The 20,105-nt window shown below is 38.6% G+C and overlaps 1 protein-coding gene across 2 annotated transcripts; it reads left to right on the top strand.

Annotated features, from left to right (window-relative positions):
- Positions 1 to 585: 585 nt before the first annotated feature.
- Positions 586 to 16,367, top strand: MYOZ2 (myozenin 2). 2 transcript variants are annotated; one of them, XM_056489965.1, is made up of 6 exons: positions 586 to 756; positions 1,306 to 1,409; positions 6,389 to 6,558; positions 7,980 to 8,109; positions 9,484 to 9,667; positions 15,940 to 16,367. In XM_056489965.1, exons 2-6 carry the CDS (start codon positions 1,334 to 1,336, stop codon positions 16,169 to 16,171), a joined length of 792 nt encoding a protein of 263 aa, XP_056345940.1. In that variant the 5' UTR covers positions 586 to 756; positions 1,306 to 1,333; the 3' UTR covers positions 16,172 to 16,367. The 2 variants fall into 2 exon arrangements, with proteins under 2 accessions (XP_056345940.1, XP_056345941.1); XM_056489966.1 differs by lacking the exon at positions 586 to 756 and adding an exon at positions 1,946 to 1,979 and having other exon boundaries at positions 1,333 to 1,409.
- Positions 16,368 to 20,105: the final 3,738 nt, after the last annotated feature.

Consider the following 20,105-nt stretch of genomic DNA (forward strand, 5'->3'; position numbering starts at 1 on the left):
TTTGATAAACTGGCACAACACTATCCTGGGATGCTGGATATTAGTGAGCTTCAGATTGCTGAAGGTTTTTCGTCCCTCATGCTCAAAAAAAGTGGAGGGATTTTGAGTAACAGTTTGCAAGGCGTGTGCTTGTTGAGCAATTAATCCCTAGCACGTACAATGCTGAAGAAAATCTCATTTCTCTCCCAGAGCAGCCTCTGTATATCAGCCATCTGCCACTGACTTTAGCCATCAGCCCCTACAGAAGCACGGTTTCATCTTTCACTGAAGGATTAGCCCATGCCATTCTCATCCACTATAGTCTTGCCTATCTATACACTTAGTGCCTTATTTTTAAATGTCTCCCTCCCGATTATAACACACGGGTTATAATTCTCAGGGCTGATGAGAAGATGAGGAGATGATCTGTACAAGTACTAAGGGGGCATTCCATCAAATTTTCAATAAACTCTGGAAGGGACATAACCTCTCTTTGTTGTGGGTGCAGTTGAATCTTTTCTGTTCTCTTCTTTTGCCAGGAAGATATGAGTGGCTGGAGTGTTTGATTCTATATATAACTGGTTGATGTCAGCTGGATGCCAACCCCTTTGGAGAGGATCAGCCCCCCAGTTTGTCTCAGTACTAGGTACCATGCAGATCCCAGCACAAGGGTACAAACCATCCAGGACCAGGCAGGTCATCCCCATGCATAACTAACTTCTGAAGCCTCAGCTAAAGGGTTGACATCGCTTTTTATCTGCACAGGAAAACAGTAGGGTAAGTGTATTGTTTCCTGAAATGTTTTGACATTGTCTGTCCTACAAACTGTCATATGCAAGACATTTATGTAACCTCTTGACTCTGCAACTTAAAAGATGTTGATGTTTTTACTTAGTCAGAAACACACCTTCTTTAAAGATGCCAGAGGAACCAGTTTCATTCCTCAGATTCTTTACTAGATTAAGAAATTTTGAAATGTAGCATTCCTGAAAATATAAACCAAGATGTAAATTGAAATTAGTTAGGAATTTACTTCTTGTAGTATAGTGAGTAGATGTGAGAAGAGCTATACCAATGACACTGATTTTTGCTGAAGAATTTATGTAACCAACTCAAAGTCCATTCCTTTGAATCTCCTGTCCATCAAAACATGTCCTAACATCTGTCTGCAAGCAAGAGCTGCCAGTGCATTTTGCAGTGCAGTATTTCTCAGCCAGAACCCCCTGACTTCACTGTTCAGCCACTCTAAACAGGCTGTTGGCAATGAAAGTTGGCCGAACCGTGCACGCTGGCCTAACAATATAAAAATGTGTTGTTTTTTTGCAGCAAGGAAAAATCGTACCAGAAAATCACAATGTTATCAGATTCTGCCCTGGCCAAAGAGAGGAAAGAGCAAGCATCAGCCATTATGGATGAAATACACAGAAATGGTATAGCACTGAACCCAGCTTACTGTATATGCAATGTCCTCTAGCCCTCCCTAATACATTTTTTTAATCATAGAGTTTAACTCTCTTCCAGCTTTGTCTCTGGGTGTTTTGCCATAAATAATCTTGTGGGAGTATCATGCTGCCTATGGTAACTAATCCTTTTGTAGTTGCCTCTTTTCATTTGAAAGCTATTTTCAGAGGAACAACTGCTGTGGAGGAATGAAGTAATCTAACAGCTGATGTACATTCTGCTAGGATAGCCTTTCAGAACATTATTTGGGGTTAATAGCATGACTTCATTCCACTTTAAAAGGATATCATATAAGAAACATAATGATCGGTATCCTCTTTTTAATTTGTTTTGCTGTTTCACTGTTTTTTTGTATAAATGATAAAAAATTTTGAAACAAATGCTTACATCTCTGTTCCTCTCAAATCTTATCTTTGTAACTAACACATTTTACTAGCATTTGGCATTCTTTCTAATCCACAGCCACCAATTAATCTTATTTGACAGAAATTTTACTTCTCTGTAGTTGCACTGATGAAAATGAAGGCACGTATTGAAAGGTTGGTTGATTTTCTAAAACAGGTTCTTGAATTATGCTTCTAGCATGACACCTTAAGAAGCAATTAACTCAGCTGGGAATACAAATCTGCTTGGCTTTCATTAGGCATGTGCTGGAAGCTTTTGGAAAGCCTTCCAATCCTGCCCATACAGCCTTTTTTACCATCTACATAAAAGATCAAGTTTCTAAAAGTGATAAGCACCCCACAAGCCTCACTGCAACCACAGGGAGCTGCATCAATATTTAGAATTTATCAAAGTTATACCACTTTAATGGAATGAAATATTGAACATTGAATTCCAGTTTTGAAAATCTTTCCAGTGGGATTTTGTTTTGTTTCTGCACTTGCTTGATGACCATTGCAATTGCATGAAGAGTAGGGTGAGAAACTAAAGAAATTCTAGAACAAGAAGCTATGAGTTTGCCTGGTCCTATTCCTTCTGATATTTCCAGAGGTTTTTTTTCTGAAGTTTCTGTTCCTAAGCAAATGCCTCTTTCCTATTTCCATTCTCCACTGAACATGCACTCAAATCTGAAAGCCAGTCTGTCCTTCCAGATTTCATTACAACCCTTTTTTTTTTGTTTGTTTTTTGGTATTGTAAACCCAAGCACTACATGTGCCTGAAATAGCCTGTAAGCTCTTCAGGGCAAAAGGGGAAAAAAAAACTCTTTCATATGTTTGTTTGGAACCAGGCATTTCACATGGTAAATGTTGCTACTATTCATAGCAGTACTAATAAACGTAGCATACAGTCCTTGAAATCATTGGCGTATTTGGATAATCTGTGCTGATGCTTAACATTTGCCTCACATAATCTTCCCTTTTATTATTTATGTATTATCAGATTTGCTGTCAAGATTCATACTCATAGTTATGGCAGCTTATCCTGCAAGATATGCTGTGATATGTGGCCACTGAAGGCAATTCTAAATCTGAGAAAAATTCTATTTTTGCCTCTTCTTTGGTTGCTTAAGATATTTATATGTTAAAATAAAATGAAAGTCCATGAAATGGGTGTGATAAGAGACTGAAATTTATAACTGTATAATCTCAGTGAAGCCAGATAGAAAATGGAAGGATAACCAAAGCTCTGGTGACACAAAATATAAGTCAGCTCTTTGGGACCAAATCTGCACAAGCCTTGGAAAAGCCAAGGAGAAATCTGGCATTTAATTGGCTAGATTCAGCTCAACTAATTTTTGACACTTTGTTTTGCCCTGAATTATTAATTCAGTGAGCTTGATTTGAGATCTAGAAGGTGAACTGCTGTATTTCTGGGCTTGGAATCACTATTCCTAATGACAGTCCTGCACTGGTAAGCACATCAAAATTAAATGAACAGTTCCAGCCAGTCTCACAAGCCCTGTGAAACTCTACTGCTAACACAGGTACACCAAAACAGAAGGCTCTGAAACATAAATCCCAGCACCCTGGGGTGGTGCAAGTGTTCCTACTCCATTTTGATTTCAGTCCCTTTTTATTATAATGCTTTCAGGAAAACAGTAACTCTCCACTTCTTTGTTAAAAGACATTGATAGCAGAAACAGTTGTTGGTAAACTCCAAAACCAGCCACATTTTGTGCCAGTGTCTGAGGTCACCAATCTGTGGGCAAGACTGGACTGAAAGTCCACCTTTGCTGTTGGCATGGGGGACACAACTTTGTCTCATTTTTAGAGCAAGTGGACACATCATAAAATGCTGCAGGAATAGACAACTGTAAACCTTCTCACAGTCTCAAAGAGAAACTTCATTTATAAATCAGTGGGTGCATACAGTGACCTCCTCAAGCCCTTGGTCACTGCAGGCTTGGACTAATCAGAACATTTTAAGACTACTTGGTAAAGGTAAACTTGGATGTAAATACATGTATTTAAGGAACCCCTTGGAGTTCACTTAAATCCCACCTCCAGTTCTGTATTACTTCTTAAATGCATTCTTCGGTATCTTTCCTGGTACAGTTAAAAAATCTTATTTCTGATGTTACAACAAACACACTTTCTAATATTTATTATTATTGAAGTTTATAGTTCAGATTAAGGTATTTAGAAGATTGTAAACTGAAGGATTAAAGGGATATTAGGTAGTGAATGCAGATGGAACTATATAAATCATATTTAAATACAATCTGCTGTGATTTTAAACAGAGGACAAAAACAGAACAAATGGCAGGAACAAATTAAAGAAATTGAGATAAAGGTTAAGATTAAGATTAAATTATGATTTAAACTTTTAATATTATTTTACAATATCCATTTATTACATTAATGTTCTCTTTCTATCATGCCCTAAATGTCCTCCTTCTCTCATTCTCCATCACTTTATCTGCACTGACACTGAAACTATCCTTAGACACATCATAAAGCTAGACAGATGATTAGATTTAGTTGGCAAGGAATTCAAATGAACTTCACACTTATGATTTTGGGATGCTGCCTGGATACACAATGGTACACAACTGTGGCTTACAAAGTAGCTTGGAGCCTTCAGTTAACATTAACAAGAACAGTGTGTATGTAAGGGAACAGCAAGGCCCAAAATAACACCCAGAGTGTCCCAGAAGAATCCCAAGTGCTTTGGACAGAGCTCTGTAATTGCCTTGGCTCCCTGGTCTCTGAGGATGTGCATGCTCCCCATTCTGTGTACAAACAACAGAAGCTTTTCTATGTGAAAATGTTGCTGATTTGTGGAGTGAAATTCTTACTTCTTACTAGCACAAAGCCATCCACCAGTCTCTACCCCTGCAGTCATTTTGAGAAACAATAAAATCTAAGTATGACTTGAGGTCTAAATTTCAGGCCATGGGCCAATACCCAGTACAGTTATCTCCATGTCAGAGCCAAAATCCCACCACTATCAGCCTCTGATAGGGCTACACTGGGCAAGCTGAGTCATTTTCTTCCATGTTAAGAACTCTGTTTTGTAACTAGCTCTTAAATAACAGGAGGTTGTTAGGATTCTTTGCACACACTATTTTTAAAGCAGAAGTGCACGATCCAGCTCATGATCCAGCTAACTTGCTCCTGTTCCACTGAAATCCACTGCAAGCCTTCAATTGAAACTGGGTATGGACAGAACTGGATCAACAGTGATGCACTCCAGGGCCCATCAACTTGTTTGATTTACTACATATGGAAAACTCTTGTCCGTCCAGCTTCAGCTAAATATTTAATATACCTGTCTCCATTAAGTTTTCCAAAATGTCAGCACATCACAGTGTTTTCCCAACATAAAGTTACTAGGAGACACATGCCAGGCTGAACATGCCATTTACTCAAAACGAAACCCTTCATATGCAATATTGACTTTGGCATTAGCTACTTTCTGAAGTTAATTAATTTGTAATGTTAATTTTAAACTGGGCCTCCTGTCTGCTTACTGTGATAGCAGGACACTTATTTTGACCTAATTTCATTTTAATGTATTGAAATATATGTCAAAGTTCAGAATTTTAAATCCTGGAGACCATAAGAATATGTGAAGCATAGAATGTCCTGTTACTGTTATATTTCTTAAATTCTGCAGTGTTCCAAGCAAAAACAAATAAATAAAAAATAAAGTCTTTGGTGTTTAGGTTTCTGTATTCTAAGGTTTATCTCTAGGTTGAGGACATTCAGTGAGAGTTCAGTCACTAAGCAATAGCAAAGCTCAGTGCCACCAGCATCCCAACTTCCAGAACATCACCATGAAGATGACCATAGGAATTCTGATATCCAGAATTCTTTGTTCACAATCCTGATTGATCTCCCCTTCCCTTGCTCATCCATTCTCCTTTTCAAATTCCACAGGACGTGAATAAAGACATAGGAGAAACTTTTCCCAAGTAGTGAATAAAGAAATACATATCCAGTACTTCAGTTTCCTCTTGGAGAGAATAAAACTAAAACCCAAAATGTCCTAAATGAATCAATTCCTAGAAGCGTGTTGCAGTTCTTCGTTAAGACTCTCATTTTCCATACCTTGAGCTTTACTTTGAAAGTTAGTTTAAAAATAGTATTTAATAGAGACTGATAGGTGTGTTCAAAAGGGGTTATCTCTTATCTGTCCAATGCAGGACACAGAAAGTTAACTGAGGTTTAATGTGGGAACCTGGATCAGAAGGAATTTTGTTCCCAGTTTCAGCAGAAGCCAGTTTTTACTAACCTGCTATTAATATAGTGTGTAGGACACTACAGATCAGATCTTGATAATTTGGAGCTTGAGGTGCTTATCATTTTGAAAATACAGGTTTGTGGTACTCAATAATCTCCTCCAAAATTTTGGAAGAAGGCTTTATTTCACTAACACCATTGTACACCGTGCTATGTGTTAGCTAAATATGCACGGACATGTTGTTGGATCTCAGGTGCAGAGCAGGGAGTATCAGACATTTAGGACAAACAGAGGTTTGTACTCACCCATTGCCTTGCAGTCTCACCCAGCCTGAACCTTGGAAAAAAGGTCAGCACGCCCAGAGATATCATGGTGGAGGAATTGTCAACGCTCAGCAACAGAGGGGCCAGGCTCTTCAAGCGGCGCCAGCGGAGATCTGACAAGTACACATATGAAAATTACCATTACGTGGCAAACAAGCCAAGAAATGTGAGTATTTTGTGATTACTTCTTAGTGATTCTACATTGGGTTTCTTTGATGATCATGATACTCATTGTGTATGATTTACTTGTTTCAGGAAAAATCAAACCAAAATCCTAAGAAGCTAAGAAGAAGTGAACCAATTGTATTTTATTAATTGAGATCCTATGGACAAGTTAAAAAAATAAATTTACCTTTCTTTTTATATGGTATAGATATTTCCATCATCTTTGATCACTTGCTTAACAGAAGTTAAATTACACTGGGATAAAATGGGATTGAGTTTGAACTTCGATAAATCTGCCTTTTTAAAATAAATCTGCACAAAAGAAATCGCGTATAAAAAATCTGAATAACTCTACCAAGCACCCAAGGCTACTATTAAACACTATTATTTAACAGCCAATCTATGAATACCACCTCTCATTTCTCCCTCTATTGAGTATTAGAAGCTACACAGATAAATTCTGAACACACCATCAATCTTGTCAGAATTCTGTACACAATTCCATGATTTTGCTGCAGTCTGACAGATCCATTTCCCTCTAGTCCACTTTTCCCTCCAAAACCACAGAATACACATGGTTTACAGTCAATATGACATTCCAACACATGAAAAAAAGATGCCTCTGGCTCCTGTTCCCTCCCCTAAGTGTCTATTTAGCACTGCTGGTGGTGCCTGCATCATCTTTAGGATTCTGCCTGCCAAAGTTAATCTTTCTAACATGCTTCAGGATGACTGGAAAACATTCTGGCTTGTTTTTTTTTTTTTGTTGCTGTTTCAAGTTTAAATAAGTATTGTTTGTTTGCTTTCCTACTTCAAGAAACTCTTACTCTAAACCAGTCTATATTTAAATTGCTTTTAGCCTATGTGTCATAGCTAAAATAAGATGCTGACTTCTTATGAGATTCTAATTCTATATTTATGCAACAATGATTAAGCCTTCAGATGTTTCCTTAGAACCGATATCCCAATAGGAGGGTGGAAAATAACAGCGTATCATGAATCTCCAGAAAGTGACTTGCACTGAAGTTGTTATTTCTACTACAAATAAAGGAAAAGACAATCCCAAACAAAAGCAGTTCAACAAATGCAGTGAGTTTTCAACTGATAGAGAAAGAGGTGCTTTGAAGACTCAATGCTTTGAAACTCACAGGGCTCAAACTTGCCAGATTTCTCGGCCCTTTGGGTAGCATGGGTGCTCAGTCTGGCACAGAACAGCTCCTAGCATCTAGTGACTAAAAAAATGCTCATTTTTGGTTACTTAGACAATGTAAGTGTGAAGGGAATACTCTACCAAACAGCAGGACAGTGTGCTGTAGGATTGTACTCGCTGGGAGTCAGATCTGGGCTGTAAATTGGAGCATTGCTGCTGCCTCCCCAGAGAATCCCACGCCTGAAGTGCTGTTCCTCTTTGTTTGAATGCAGCGTGGAGAGCCCATCCAGAGTGTCAGAATGGACGGCCTCAGTGTGGAAGGAATGCCCCAGCACGCCCCAATGACACCTCCCAACACACCTGACCCCCGGAGCCCTCCACACCCTGACAACATTGCCCCAGGTAATATGAGACTCTACAGACAGTAAATACATCCAGTCTCATTTCACAGCAAAGAAAGGACCATTTTTAAGGCAGTATCTTCAAAAAGAATTTGTTAATGGACTAATGTTAGAAATAGACATATCTGAGTCAGGTAACTAATCAGAACCTCTTCCAGAAATGTAAAGTGATGCTCTTAGTTGCTTATGTTGATTTTCAAAAGATCTGATATAACTTTTGTAGTACTTCTCTCTAAACTTAAAACATATCTTAATATCAAGAGAGACTGCTCCTCTATATATAGGTCTTAAAAACCCTGAAAAAGAGATCCTCTGGTTTAAAACCACATTAATATACTGATTTTTTTTTGCCAAACCATTGTTTCCAATATGCAACACCCTGCTCAACAGTCAGCAAGCTATTCATTGTAGTTTAATTATCCATAAACATAAATCTGAAGCCACTAAGTTTTGCTAGAACCTTTTAGAGAGCAGTAACTTTAAAAGGAATTTGCCTCTGGCTGCATAAACTGTTCTTTTTTAAATCCTTAACTGTGGGGGTACTGTTGGCTTTATTTAAAGGAGTGAGTTACAAGAAGGCCTTATTTTGTATTCTTTAAAGACTAGAGAAGGCTAATTTGTTTTAATTAATTTATTCAGTGATATAGCCCTTCTTCCTGTTTATGAATTATCCATGAGCAGACCGTGGTTTTTACAAATTCATTCTTTGTTCAGAATTACTCAATGCATGTTTTGTGCAGACCTTTTCCAGTCCATGTAAACTAGGTCAGTCCTGCTCTGCTGGTGACTGCTGAGGCTCTGTGCATCCTTTGGCCAAACACAATGCAAACAGAGGTAATTTCCTTTGCTAAGACAAAGATGCAAATCTTCAAGCCTTTCTTTAGGCAAAAAAGGTCTTGTCAGACTAGATATTAAACCACAGGGAGGTTTAAGCTTATAGAATGAAATAGCATTCATTTAAAGACCTAGATGTAGATGTACATGTGGAAAATTTCACTCAAAGAGATAGAATTATCTTACTTTTAATCAACAGTTTGTCTTTAAAATATTTGTGCTAGTTTAGCCCATGGACTACGTAGGTACTCTCTGGTTCCAAACAAATGCTTACAACAGAAACAAATTTGTAGAAAACCAAAACAAACTTAGCTTTAAAAGAAGTTGGAATACTTTGGAGCAGTTATCTATCCAAAAGACTACAAATTTCCCCTGCCAGATCTCTGTTTCTGTGTAGCTGTGGCCTGGTGACTTGACCCCTCTCTTTATTTTAACCCACTGAGAAATTCTGCTGTATTAATCCCTGCTTACATAGGATGGTGGCAAGGAAGCAGAAAATACAAAGAATTATTATAATTATTTTACCTTGACCACATTGCAGGATATTCTGGACCACTGAAAGAAATTCCTCCTGAAAAGTTCAACACTACTGCTGTGCCAAAGTATTACCAGTCTCCCTGGATAGAAGCCATCAGGGATGATCCAGAATTGCTGGAAGCTTTATATCCTAAACTTTTTACACCTGAAGCAAAGCCAGAACTGCCTGACTACAGGAGCTTTAACAGGTAATCCTGAATGAACACTGAATTTTACTGACCAGAGGAAAATGACTCTGAAATAAAATGTTTCCACCAGCTTTAAAAACCCTACCACCTGTGTTTGCAAGTGTATGCATACACATGAATACACATAGAGATTACAAGCGGTAAACATGAGCATTAAGGAGGAAATTAGTCTATCTGTAAAGAATGGGCCCAATTTCAAACTGTAGAACTAGGAAAATAAGATAAATTGCTAATAATATTGAAAGAAAAAAAGTATCAGAATCCATTGCCCAGAGAAGTTGTGGATGCCCATTGCTGGAGGTTTTCAAGGCCAGGCTGGGTGGAGCTTTGAGCAACCTGACCTAGAGAAAGGTCTCCCGGCCCATGGCAGACGGGCTGAAACTAAATAATCTTTAAGGGCTCTTCCAAGTCAAACCACTCTATGATTTTATGATTCTGTGACTCAGTGTACTCAATAAATGGGAAATAGGAGCTCCAAAATCCTTTCAAGACGCCTGTTTTTGACTTCAGCAAGCATGATATCATCAGATTTCTCAGTCAGAACTTTGTTTCTAAGTTGTACAAAGTTTCTAAGTTGTGCAAAGTACTGCTTCTATTTCTTTTTTAATATAGCTCACATGGCTTTGTTTTAGGCAATGACGGTATAATGAACTTTGTCCCACAACCAATCCCTTACACTAAATAGCTGGAAGATTTACTGTTTTATTGCAGTGTAACATTTTGTATATATTTGACAACCTCCAGCAACAAATTAACAGATGAAACATTGTTTTACTTACATAGTAACTAGAGTATAATGTCTTTCCATAGAACTTCTAGCTGTAAAACAACCGTGGGTTTTTAAAGCTTCGAAGCAAATTCTTACTCATGTATTTTGCTTTCTTTCATTCCTTTTACACTATTTTTATTTATTGAAGTAATGGACAACCCTGCTGAGTTCTAGACAGCTGAGCCAAACCAAAACCCTTCCTCAAAAGGCCAGACTGCAATCTATTGAAAAACAAAACTGTTCATGGCTATACAAACTTAGAGAAAAATACCACAAACATCACTTGTGCTTGTGATGTTGATGTGGGCCTCAGCTATGCAAGGACTACAACATTAGACAATTCAACATCAAAATTGGCACTGTGGACACTGCATTAGTTCTGATCTGCTAGCAGCAAAGTACACTGCCATGTCAATAACTGAGTCTGTGTGGCACACTCTCCTCAGCAGACAAAATTGCAAATGCAAGTCAGAGATGTGCCACAGCTGCCAACATCAGAACAGTAACAGCACAGTTTATGTACTGTGCTTATTGTAGCCTAAAAGAAAAATAAATTTTAAAAAATAAAGAGCCCAAGAAAAAAATGCTAAAGATACAAATACATGGAGACAGAATCAGTTCTCTGTCTCACAAGAGGTGCTAGTCATTATTGGGAAGGACAGCATCAGACAGGGCATAGAGACTCCATTAACAGGGATATGTGTCTTGAGACAGTGTCTGGTGGCTTCTTTGTGGATGTTAAGGCTGTCTCTGTAGCCCCGTGTTTTATCAGCTGCCCTCTTTACAACTATTTGGATTTCTTTCTATGTGGAGTTTCTCTGTGTATGACATGACAGAACTGTGGTTCACCACTGTCTGAATTTCTTGAACATATGTTCACTCTTATAAGGGAGAAGTCAATATTCTCCCTTGTAACTGCCATAAAAACCTAAAATTTGGCATATAAATTCAGATCCAGACTGTGAAAATGGAAAACTCAAACCAAAAATATATATAAACATAGTCCACCACAACTCTCCTTCTCATGGAAAAAACCTGACATCCAGTAGAAAAGGATGCCTGGCGGCCCTAGAAAAGCTGTTGCATGTTACAGTCAGACTTATGTTTCCTAAGCAAATTCAAAAGGAAATTCTGAAATTTAATTTGAAAAATAAAATTCAAGACACTCATCTTTTGGAGAGGATTTTACAGCCATAGATATCTATGCTCCTAAAAATGCACAGGAGAGTGTTTGATGATGGGATTTAAAACAGCACACTGCCATGCCAAGCTCTCCAACAGAAGAAGACTAACTGGATTTCTGTGTCTAGATCCTAAGTCATTCTGTGCATCTAGGTCACAGCACCCTTGGCTTGCTTAATTGCAGTCTTGGGGAGAAAGCAAATGATCCTGTATTAAACAATTAAAATGTGATATAATGGCACCATTTTGTTATCAGTGAGGATATCTATCTAGGCTTTCCATCCTGCTTCATCATCCAGTAAAGTGCCATTGTGTTTGTTCTCCTGCAAAGCACTGCAACAGTCACCATTAGTCAGAAGGGGGTGTGGTTAACTGCAAGTGTGAGCCATAGGATTCCCAAGGGAAATTGGCCTAAGATCCTTCCCGGTTCATTCACTGGCGTCTGTTGAAGTGGCATTCAGACTTTACAAACCATTTCAGGCTCCTTTCAGCTTTCCTTGTTACACAACAAACTGGAAAAGCAGCACAGCCTGGGCTGGGTAGTGAGGCCTGGTGTGTTGGAACCGAGGCCCACATCCACAGCTCAAAAGTATCTTCAGCACTAAACAGCATCCAGATTTTTTTCCCCGCTGTCCAGCAGTGAAGAGGTGACTCTGGACCCTCCAGCAATGCAATTTTTATAACACTAAGGAATTTTTAAAAACAAATAAGGAATTCATAGAAGCATTTTTTGAAGTTTAATATTAATTTTAAGCTGCAGGGACCCTGCAGTGCTGGCAGGTCACTGGAGGAAGAGCCGTGGCAGCGAATGTCAGGAGGGTTTGGGCTGTGAGGCAGGGCTGCCCGTGAGACAGGCAGTGGTGCTCTGGCACACAGCACTGGGCAGAGGGGATGGGGCTCAGAGAGGCTCTGCACACACGCTGCACACCAGGCTATTCTTTCTCTTCCTCAGAGATAAAACAAATCTGTGCTAGCAGAGAAAAGCAGCAGAACAGACCATGCCATCTGGCTTTTCTTGGAGATTCATTCCTATTAGGATTGAAGAAGCATTTACTGGTGAAAAAATTTCTGGTATCTTTTACCAGTGTGGAAACACCAAGTAATGAATCTGTGGGAAAGCAGCATGAATCTGCATTTGCTAAGGAGTTTATAATATTACTTAAATTAGTAGCTTTATTCCATCTGCTTTCTTGGAGCTGGATAAAACGTCAAAGGTAGGATTATGAGTAACATACAAAGCACCACATCTTACTCACATAGGACAAGCAAGTCAGACTAGTTCTGCCTCTCCTACCAGATAAATTCTTGCTCAGCTTTCTCAATTTCCAAAGACTACTCTTTCAAAAGCCCGACAGGAATTCAGTCCATCTGGACTGGGCTCTGTTTTCGTTGATTCTGAAGTCTATTATAAAATGCTAAGATCCAGAGTCTCACAGGAATTTGGTGTGCTAGCTTGAAGTGATGTGAGATTAGGGAGAGCTGGGTGCTTAGCCAGTTCCTTAGCATCCAAATAAATACCTTTGTGAAATTAGCATTAGCTTTTGCACTAAGCTCCCGTGAAGCTCTGAGCATTTTGGAGGGTCAAATTCTTTGCTCCTGTGTCTCGTTTTTTTTTCACAGAACTAACGATAAGCAAAATGAATGATGCAATGAATGATGGTCCCGTTTTAAAATGTGAAACACATTTTTTGTGATTATGTAACCGAAGGTGCTAATCTAATGCAGTTAAAACATTTCTTCAGACTTTCCTCAATCATTAGCTACAAGCAGTCTCTCCCATGCTGAGAAAATACAATGTTCAATAAGAAAGACTAAGGGTAAAAAATTAAAAATAAATCCTGTTAAAATGACAGGTAAAAATAAACATGATTGTGCCTGCTATTGTTAAATCAAGCACCTACTTTTTAGGAATATGCAAAGTGAATATTAAACAATCTGTTACACTTCCTGGTGCTATTTCCTATGGCTCTGAACCAGCATTTCCACCTTTATTGTGAGCAATGACTGCTGGAATTTTTTAGGCATGAGATTTAGGCTTCTATAGAATGAATCAGAGCTCAAGTAGCACAGCTGATGTGCACACAACAGAGGTCATTACAACACCATGTTGTCAGACAAGTTATTGCTCACAAGAATATATTTACTGCTGCTGTAAAGAAAAATCAACATCTCTTAGCCAATTACTGTACTCTCTGTCAATCATTATGCGCCCCTGCCTATAAGGCAGGAATGCAGAGTTCTCAGCGGCCAGGCTTTGTATAGCAACTACAGGGGGGCATTTTGCTACAAAAGATACTTGAATTTCCAAAAAAGCCCTCCTGCTTCTGTCACATGCAGGAATACGCTCTATTTAAAACCCATAAATACTACAAAGGTGATGTTTTAGACAACAGAATTGTTTTGCAATTTATACAACTCTTCTAATTCTGTTTATTTTGATTATCACTTTAATATACATATCAGTGATAATGAAACATCACAACAATGTGAGAATGGGTACGGTAATTAGGGCAGCAATTAAAGCAATATTTATTATCCGGTGAGATGTAGATCACTACATTCACTCTGTGCCAATTACCAAGCAATTATTTTTAATCAGTATCATACATTACCCATGTTGACATTGTGACCTAGAAGACAGCTCCACAAGAAAAGCTTGATACCACAGGCTCGATACCAACTTTGGATAAACAATTTCCTTTGACCTCAACAGAGTTTAATGCCTAGACTAGTTGCTGCTGCTGCAACATCTTATAGTCATTTGAGACACATTTTCAGAGCTTAATCCAAAGCAGAGTTCTTCTCACAGTGAGGGTGCATGCCCAGAGCTTGCATGATTTTTTATATCTCCCAGGATTGATGCTTTGGAGTTAACACCATCCCCTTCAACAAATGCTGCTCATACCAAAATGCAGTGAATCATCCATATACTGATAGAGCAGCACCATTTCTTTTATGTCACAGATTCATTTTTCTGAACTAATCTCTTCTTTTTGTGTATGTGTACTTAATTCTTAATACAAAACTTAGAGTTTTTATCCTGCTGGAATTCCTAGACCTTCAAACAATCTCTTTTACCTTCTCTTGGTATTAATTTCTCTGGGCTTCTGCTATAATATCTGGAGCCATTGGAAACATATTCCATCAGATCTGTTGTTCCGTAGCACACACAAAATATACCAAGGCTGGTGAAATTCCATTTTAACAAAAAATTCATTTTCCCATGCCATTACATGTCTGGTTTTACAGAAACCAGGTGCTCTTGTGCAGTGTAAAAATCTGACACTTTTCACTGGTTAGAATATATCCCAGCAAAGTTATGCAGCTGATCAAAATGCAGAGCACATACCACAGTCTGTTTGTTTGTACAAGGGAGGCTGGAAGAAGTGACAGGAAAACTCAAGGGGTTTTTTTTCAATCTGAAACCTGTATATACAGAAGAGCAGGGGAGGTATTTTGAATTACTGTTGTTTTAAAGTATTTGCAAATGCATGTAACAGTCAGCTCCAGCTCAGTACTCCTTATCTCTCAGGCTTACTGCCTGAGGGAAATTTACATTTAAATAACATGAAAAATGCTGGCTGAACAGTGTTTCAAGGTTTAGTTACATAAACATTTTCTTCAGAAACAAAGCTGGTGTATCAAGTCCTCACCCATTCCCTCCTTCCCAGAGCCTGCTCTCTTTGGCTGTTCCTTTCTGCTTCCCTCATTAAGCTCCACTCCTCTTCACTTGTATTGCTACAATTGTTCAAGAATAGTGATATAAACCAGATTGTTGAAATAATTTGGATTTTGTAGTGCTCCTTTGTTTTGAAGGGTCTTTGTTTAACCCAGATGACAGAAGTGACCCAAGTTTATAGCACAACCCACATACATTCTAACTGGTACAACAATACGGTGCTGAAACACAGCGTAGTGGGAGGAACAAGCAGCTGAGGAGAGGAGAAAATGGGGTGAGAAGTTTCGGAACTAATTACTTGCTAGAGAGAATGTGTTGAGCTACAGTTTCAGACTTATCAACTTATCACCAACAAAATAAGTTTAGTAACTGTGACTCACCAATTACAGAGTTTTCTTGCAACATATTTTTCTCTTGGCTTTTCCATCTATTTGAATTTTAAAAGAGGCTGTGAGCTTTATCTAAGGGGAAATTAGTCAGATCTTAAAGAGAATTTCCCAGAAAAACAGAGTGCTTTTCTCCAAAGCTTGAAAATGTTAACAAGAAATTAGAACAAAAATCTGTTCTTTTCAGCTTCTGAGAGGAAAAGAAAACTAGCATTTTTAAAATCACATTTGACTGTTTTTTCTCTGATATCTGCAGAGTTGCCACTCCCTTTGGTGGTTTTGAGAGAGCATCAAAGCTGGTTAAATTCAAGGTACCAGATTATAATATGCTGATGCTAAATGATCCCAGATTCATGATCCTTGCAAACCCTCTTGCTGCCAGAAGATCCTTCAACAGGACTCCCAAAGGATGGACGTCTGAGAACATCCCTGTAGTGTTCATTCAGCCTGCAGAATCCAACACTGTTCCAGAAACAGAGGACCTGTGAGAGGCTGCATTCTGTATGGTACAAAACGCTGAAAGCTGCACATCTGTGTATTTTTGGTCCAAATATTACTAAAGGCTACCAACAATTTTTTTCCTTGGAAGCTGGATTATAATCAATAATGTGAGATGCAGTGTCTCTTTTCTGGCACCCAGTTTCATCTGTAAACACGAGCTAAATAAAGTAATTTGGGAAATACGACAGTGATATTTTCTATTTGTGTTTACATGTTCTTCTTTTACTTTCTGAAATCTTTGCATGCCATTTAAGAACAGATGTACCAAGAAAAAAGAAGTGACATTACTCTCAAGGGATTTGATAGGTATGGTAATTTAGGGGAAACAGCCAAACAGACTCTGCACTCAATGCACCCCATGTCCTGCCTGCTCAGGATAAGCTCTGACAAATCAACCTTCTTCCCAAACCCTGCCTTTGGTCCAAGGGAAGAATTGTGTCATACTTCAGTGACAGCAAGCTCAGGCCATTTTCCTCCTTTCTGACTCTTCCTCAGCTGTTATGATGCACATCAGTGCCTGTGTCACCTGGATTTGTTTACAGAAAACTCAGTAAATTTGGCAATGACAAGGATTACGTACTGGGATGAAAAAGTACAGAGGTATTTCCTGGATGTCTAGAATGTTTGTATTATTCACAGCTAAAAAGCCCAGCAATGACCGGTTATGTCAAACAAAAATAGTATCACCAAGCTCTGTTACCACAAATGCTTTTCTTACTAGAAAGAAATTTCATAGACCTTTTCTCCTAGATCTATATTGGGACTTAAAAGCATGAGAGAGTCCTTGCTCTTGATATTCTGACAAGCTCTGATATTTTATAAGTATCAGTAGACTTGTTTTTCAAATGTCAAATCAAGGAAGGTAGCTGGCAAAGGAAATTTTGCCATCCATTTCCTTTAATTTACTTTGTCATACAATTTTCACAAATAAATGTACAAGTCCTGAACAAATTTAGGAAATAAAGAAATAAATAATTTTTAAAAATCCATCTCATTAACTGAGAACACTTTCCTAGCAAGGGTTTAGTGTGGGGGAATCTTAACTGTGCATGTTGTACAACCATTAAATGGACAATGACAAAAATACAAATTCTTCAAAGTAAAGACGCAAGACTAAAGAAAAAAACCAAGGTGAGGTGTAATGCAAGCAAGTTCTGGATGAATTAGTATTTTATGAGCATTCATAAGGTTGTTTGAAGAGAAATATGAGAAAACTGGTGCATAGCACAGACACAGTGAGGACTGTGAAGGAGGGATACATCATTTTACTGTATTCTCTATAAAAACAATCTATACACATACAGAGCATGCCACCTTGCTTCTCACACAGCACACATAAAGGCAACTTTAGTTCCCTTTTTTTCCGTGGATCCAGTGGAGCAGAAGGGGCTCAGGAGGCTCCAGATGTTTGAGAGGCACTGAGCCTGCTATGGACGTGTTCAGCTGATGAACCACAGAAATCACCAACAGTCCTCAGGTTCTGTATGAGACCTCTCAAAGGAGCAGTGTTATCGGGAGCTCTGATTCCCCTCTCAGCTCAGCCAGGAGCTGCAGAACAGGAGCCCTGTGCCTCCTGACCTAGCCCTGCCACCACAGAGCTGAGGCACACCAGCCCACGGCACAGGCTGGAGCCCGTGGAAGCCCAGCTGGCAGGGAAGAGTCCGCAGCCACACTGCTCAACCTTCCCTGAGGGGCTTGTGCCAAACCACCCGCTGGGAAGAGCTAAACTCCCGAACCGTGCCCGGGAAGGGTTTGGGAGAGTGCTAATAGGAAGAGGGAGGGCTGTGCAATGTGCTAAGCATTCAACAGCACGCAGGAGCCGGTGCCAGTGTCCAGGAATGTTCCCTGGCTGCATCAGCCTGCATGGAGCCTCATTGTGCAAGTCCTACTGCAATAAACAAATCCTGCTGCCAAAAGCCAACTCGTTTGCTACAAAGGAACATCTCTCTTTTTTGCCTCATTTTTATTTACATTAAGGTAACCATTGCAGCAATATAAAGGGAACTCAAAAATTAATTTAACTGTTTTCACAAAAAATGTGTTGAATTGAGAAAATAGATTTGCTGTTTCCCAGTCTATACAAAATACTCTATGACCACAGTACATAAAAAATAAATGAGAGATGTATGCTTCTAAATAGCTCTATGAGTATAAGGGATTTCTAAAACATATGAACCTTAAATGTTTTTTGACATGAAAAGTCAGGGTTCATGGCCTGTACTGTTTGCTCTGGAGAAAAAAAAATTAACTGCATGCTCCCTTCTCAGAAGTCTGAAACATGTCAGAATATCTTGGCTGCTTTCTCTCCTGCATGATCCACACAACTGACAATTGTGGAAATAAATAATTATTCTATTGTCTTAGAGCATCCCTGTGTTTAAATTAATTTAATACACATTGTCTCAATCAGAAGCAGGAAAAACACACTGGAGACACAGTGAAATCAAACAAAGGTTTTGGCACTGCCCTCTGTGCAGACAGCACTCCTACATGGTATTTATTTCACCTCAAACATGTATTTGTAATCACAATTTATACTATGTGTTCAGCACCAGAATGGATATTTTGAATTACAGAGCTGGGCCTAACCATGTCGGTAGTTTGTTTTGCATTTTACATATGGTGAAGTGCTAACAACCCCAATCATGCCTTAGAAATACTCCAGGAAACTGCATGGAAATGCAGGGGAAAACGAGCCCATATCTAGTTAGATATTTTTAAAATTATTTTCGGACCAGGCATGAATAATCTGCACTATACCTCAACTCTTAGATGGACTTACTAACTAGCACAAAATATTCTGGGCAGCACCTAAATCAAGAGGATAAAACAGACTTCCTGAAATATATTAAGACTGTGGAGCACAAACCCCCATATATGTTAGATTAGAAATTGTCATCGTGAGGCCCATAAATTATAAGCAGACTAGACAGAAACACCAGAAGATCCCTATAAGGCTGACAAGTCACGTAACACTGGCTCCTTCATCATTCCCAGAGGCTACAGACTGTTCAAAACCAAATAAAAAGTGATCTAAATGATTTATAAATAGTGTGCTTGCCACACAGCTGTTATGTAACTGGGTGTTAGAATATAGATTATAAAAAACAGTTACAAAATACAGTCAGTACACTGGTACAGTTTAAGAGACAAAAAATTGCATATTAAATACTCTTACTAAAAGGTAACTTAAAAGCCACTGAAAGAGTGAAATCCTTTCAAGGAAATAATGCATTATTTTAAACAGGCTTCAGACTAAGTGCTCAGAGCAAGGAAAAACTGCTACAGAGTTCTCTCGAACCCTTCTCTCCAAAAACAAAAAAAAAGTTACCATGGTTTAAGAGTACAATAGAGGAGACTCAGAAGACAAAAAGACAAAACTTTACTGCAAGGACACAGTAATTAAACTATCTCAACACAAATAAAGGAAGTTATGACAGAGGTCTCCACAAATGGTATGGAAAAGATGATGAGGGAACAATAACACAGGAACAAACTGACTCTTAATAAAATGGTAAGGAACCAACTTTAAAATTAACGGAATAAATATTTTTTCAAGAAATGCCTCGTTGTGGAACCTGGTGCTATAAGATGGTATGGGTAATAAACTATAAATAACTTCAAAACAGGATTAAGAACTTTATAGTGGTAACTATGCCTATTATGGGTAATGGCTACTATGTGATCTGCACCTGGAAAATAAGAAGTGTGTGAGAAATATCACCCCAAATTTACCCCATTTCTTTCTATAAATATTTTCTGCTGGTCACTGACAAAGATCTGGGAAAGAAGGGTTTGTCAGTCCTATGAAATTCTTTCTGTCTCCCCAAAGCCAGGCATTAAAGTACCGTGTCAATTCTAGCACACGCAGTTAGTACTGACCTTCATTTATTTACATCAAAATAACCATTAGGGGAGCAG

Source organism: Oenanthe melanoleuca, chromosome 4 (genome assembly GCF_029582105.1).
Source record: "Oenanthe melanoleuca isolate GR-GAL-2019-014 chromosome 4, OMel1.0, whole genome shotgun sequence".
Taxonomy (NCBI): domain Eukaryota; kingdom Metazoa; phylum Chordata; class Aves; order Passeriformes; family Muscicapidae; genus Oenanthe; species Oenanthe melanoleuca.

Bases quoted from the DNA above. Each gene is read 5' to 3' on its own strand.
- MYOZ2 (XM_056489965.1), top strand. From the start codon at position 1,334: ATGTTATCAGATTCTGCCCTGGCCAAAGAGAGGAAAGAGCAAGCATCA. The intron at 6,559-7,979 runs GTGAGTATTTTG...GTTTGAATGCAG, and splicing joins TGGCAAACAAGCCAAGAAAT to CGTGGAGAGCCCATCCAGAG. The intron at 8,110-9,483 runs GTAATATGAGAC...ACCACATTGCAG, and splicing joins CCCTGACAACATTGCCCCAG to GATATTCTGGACCACTGAAA.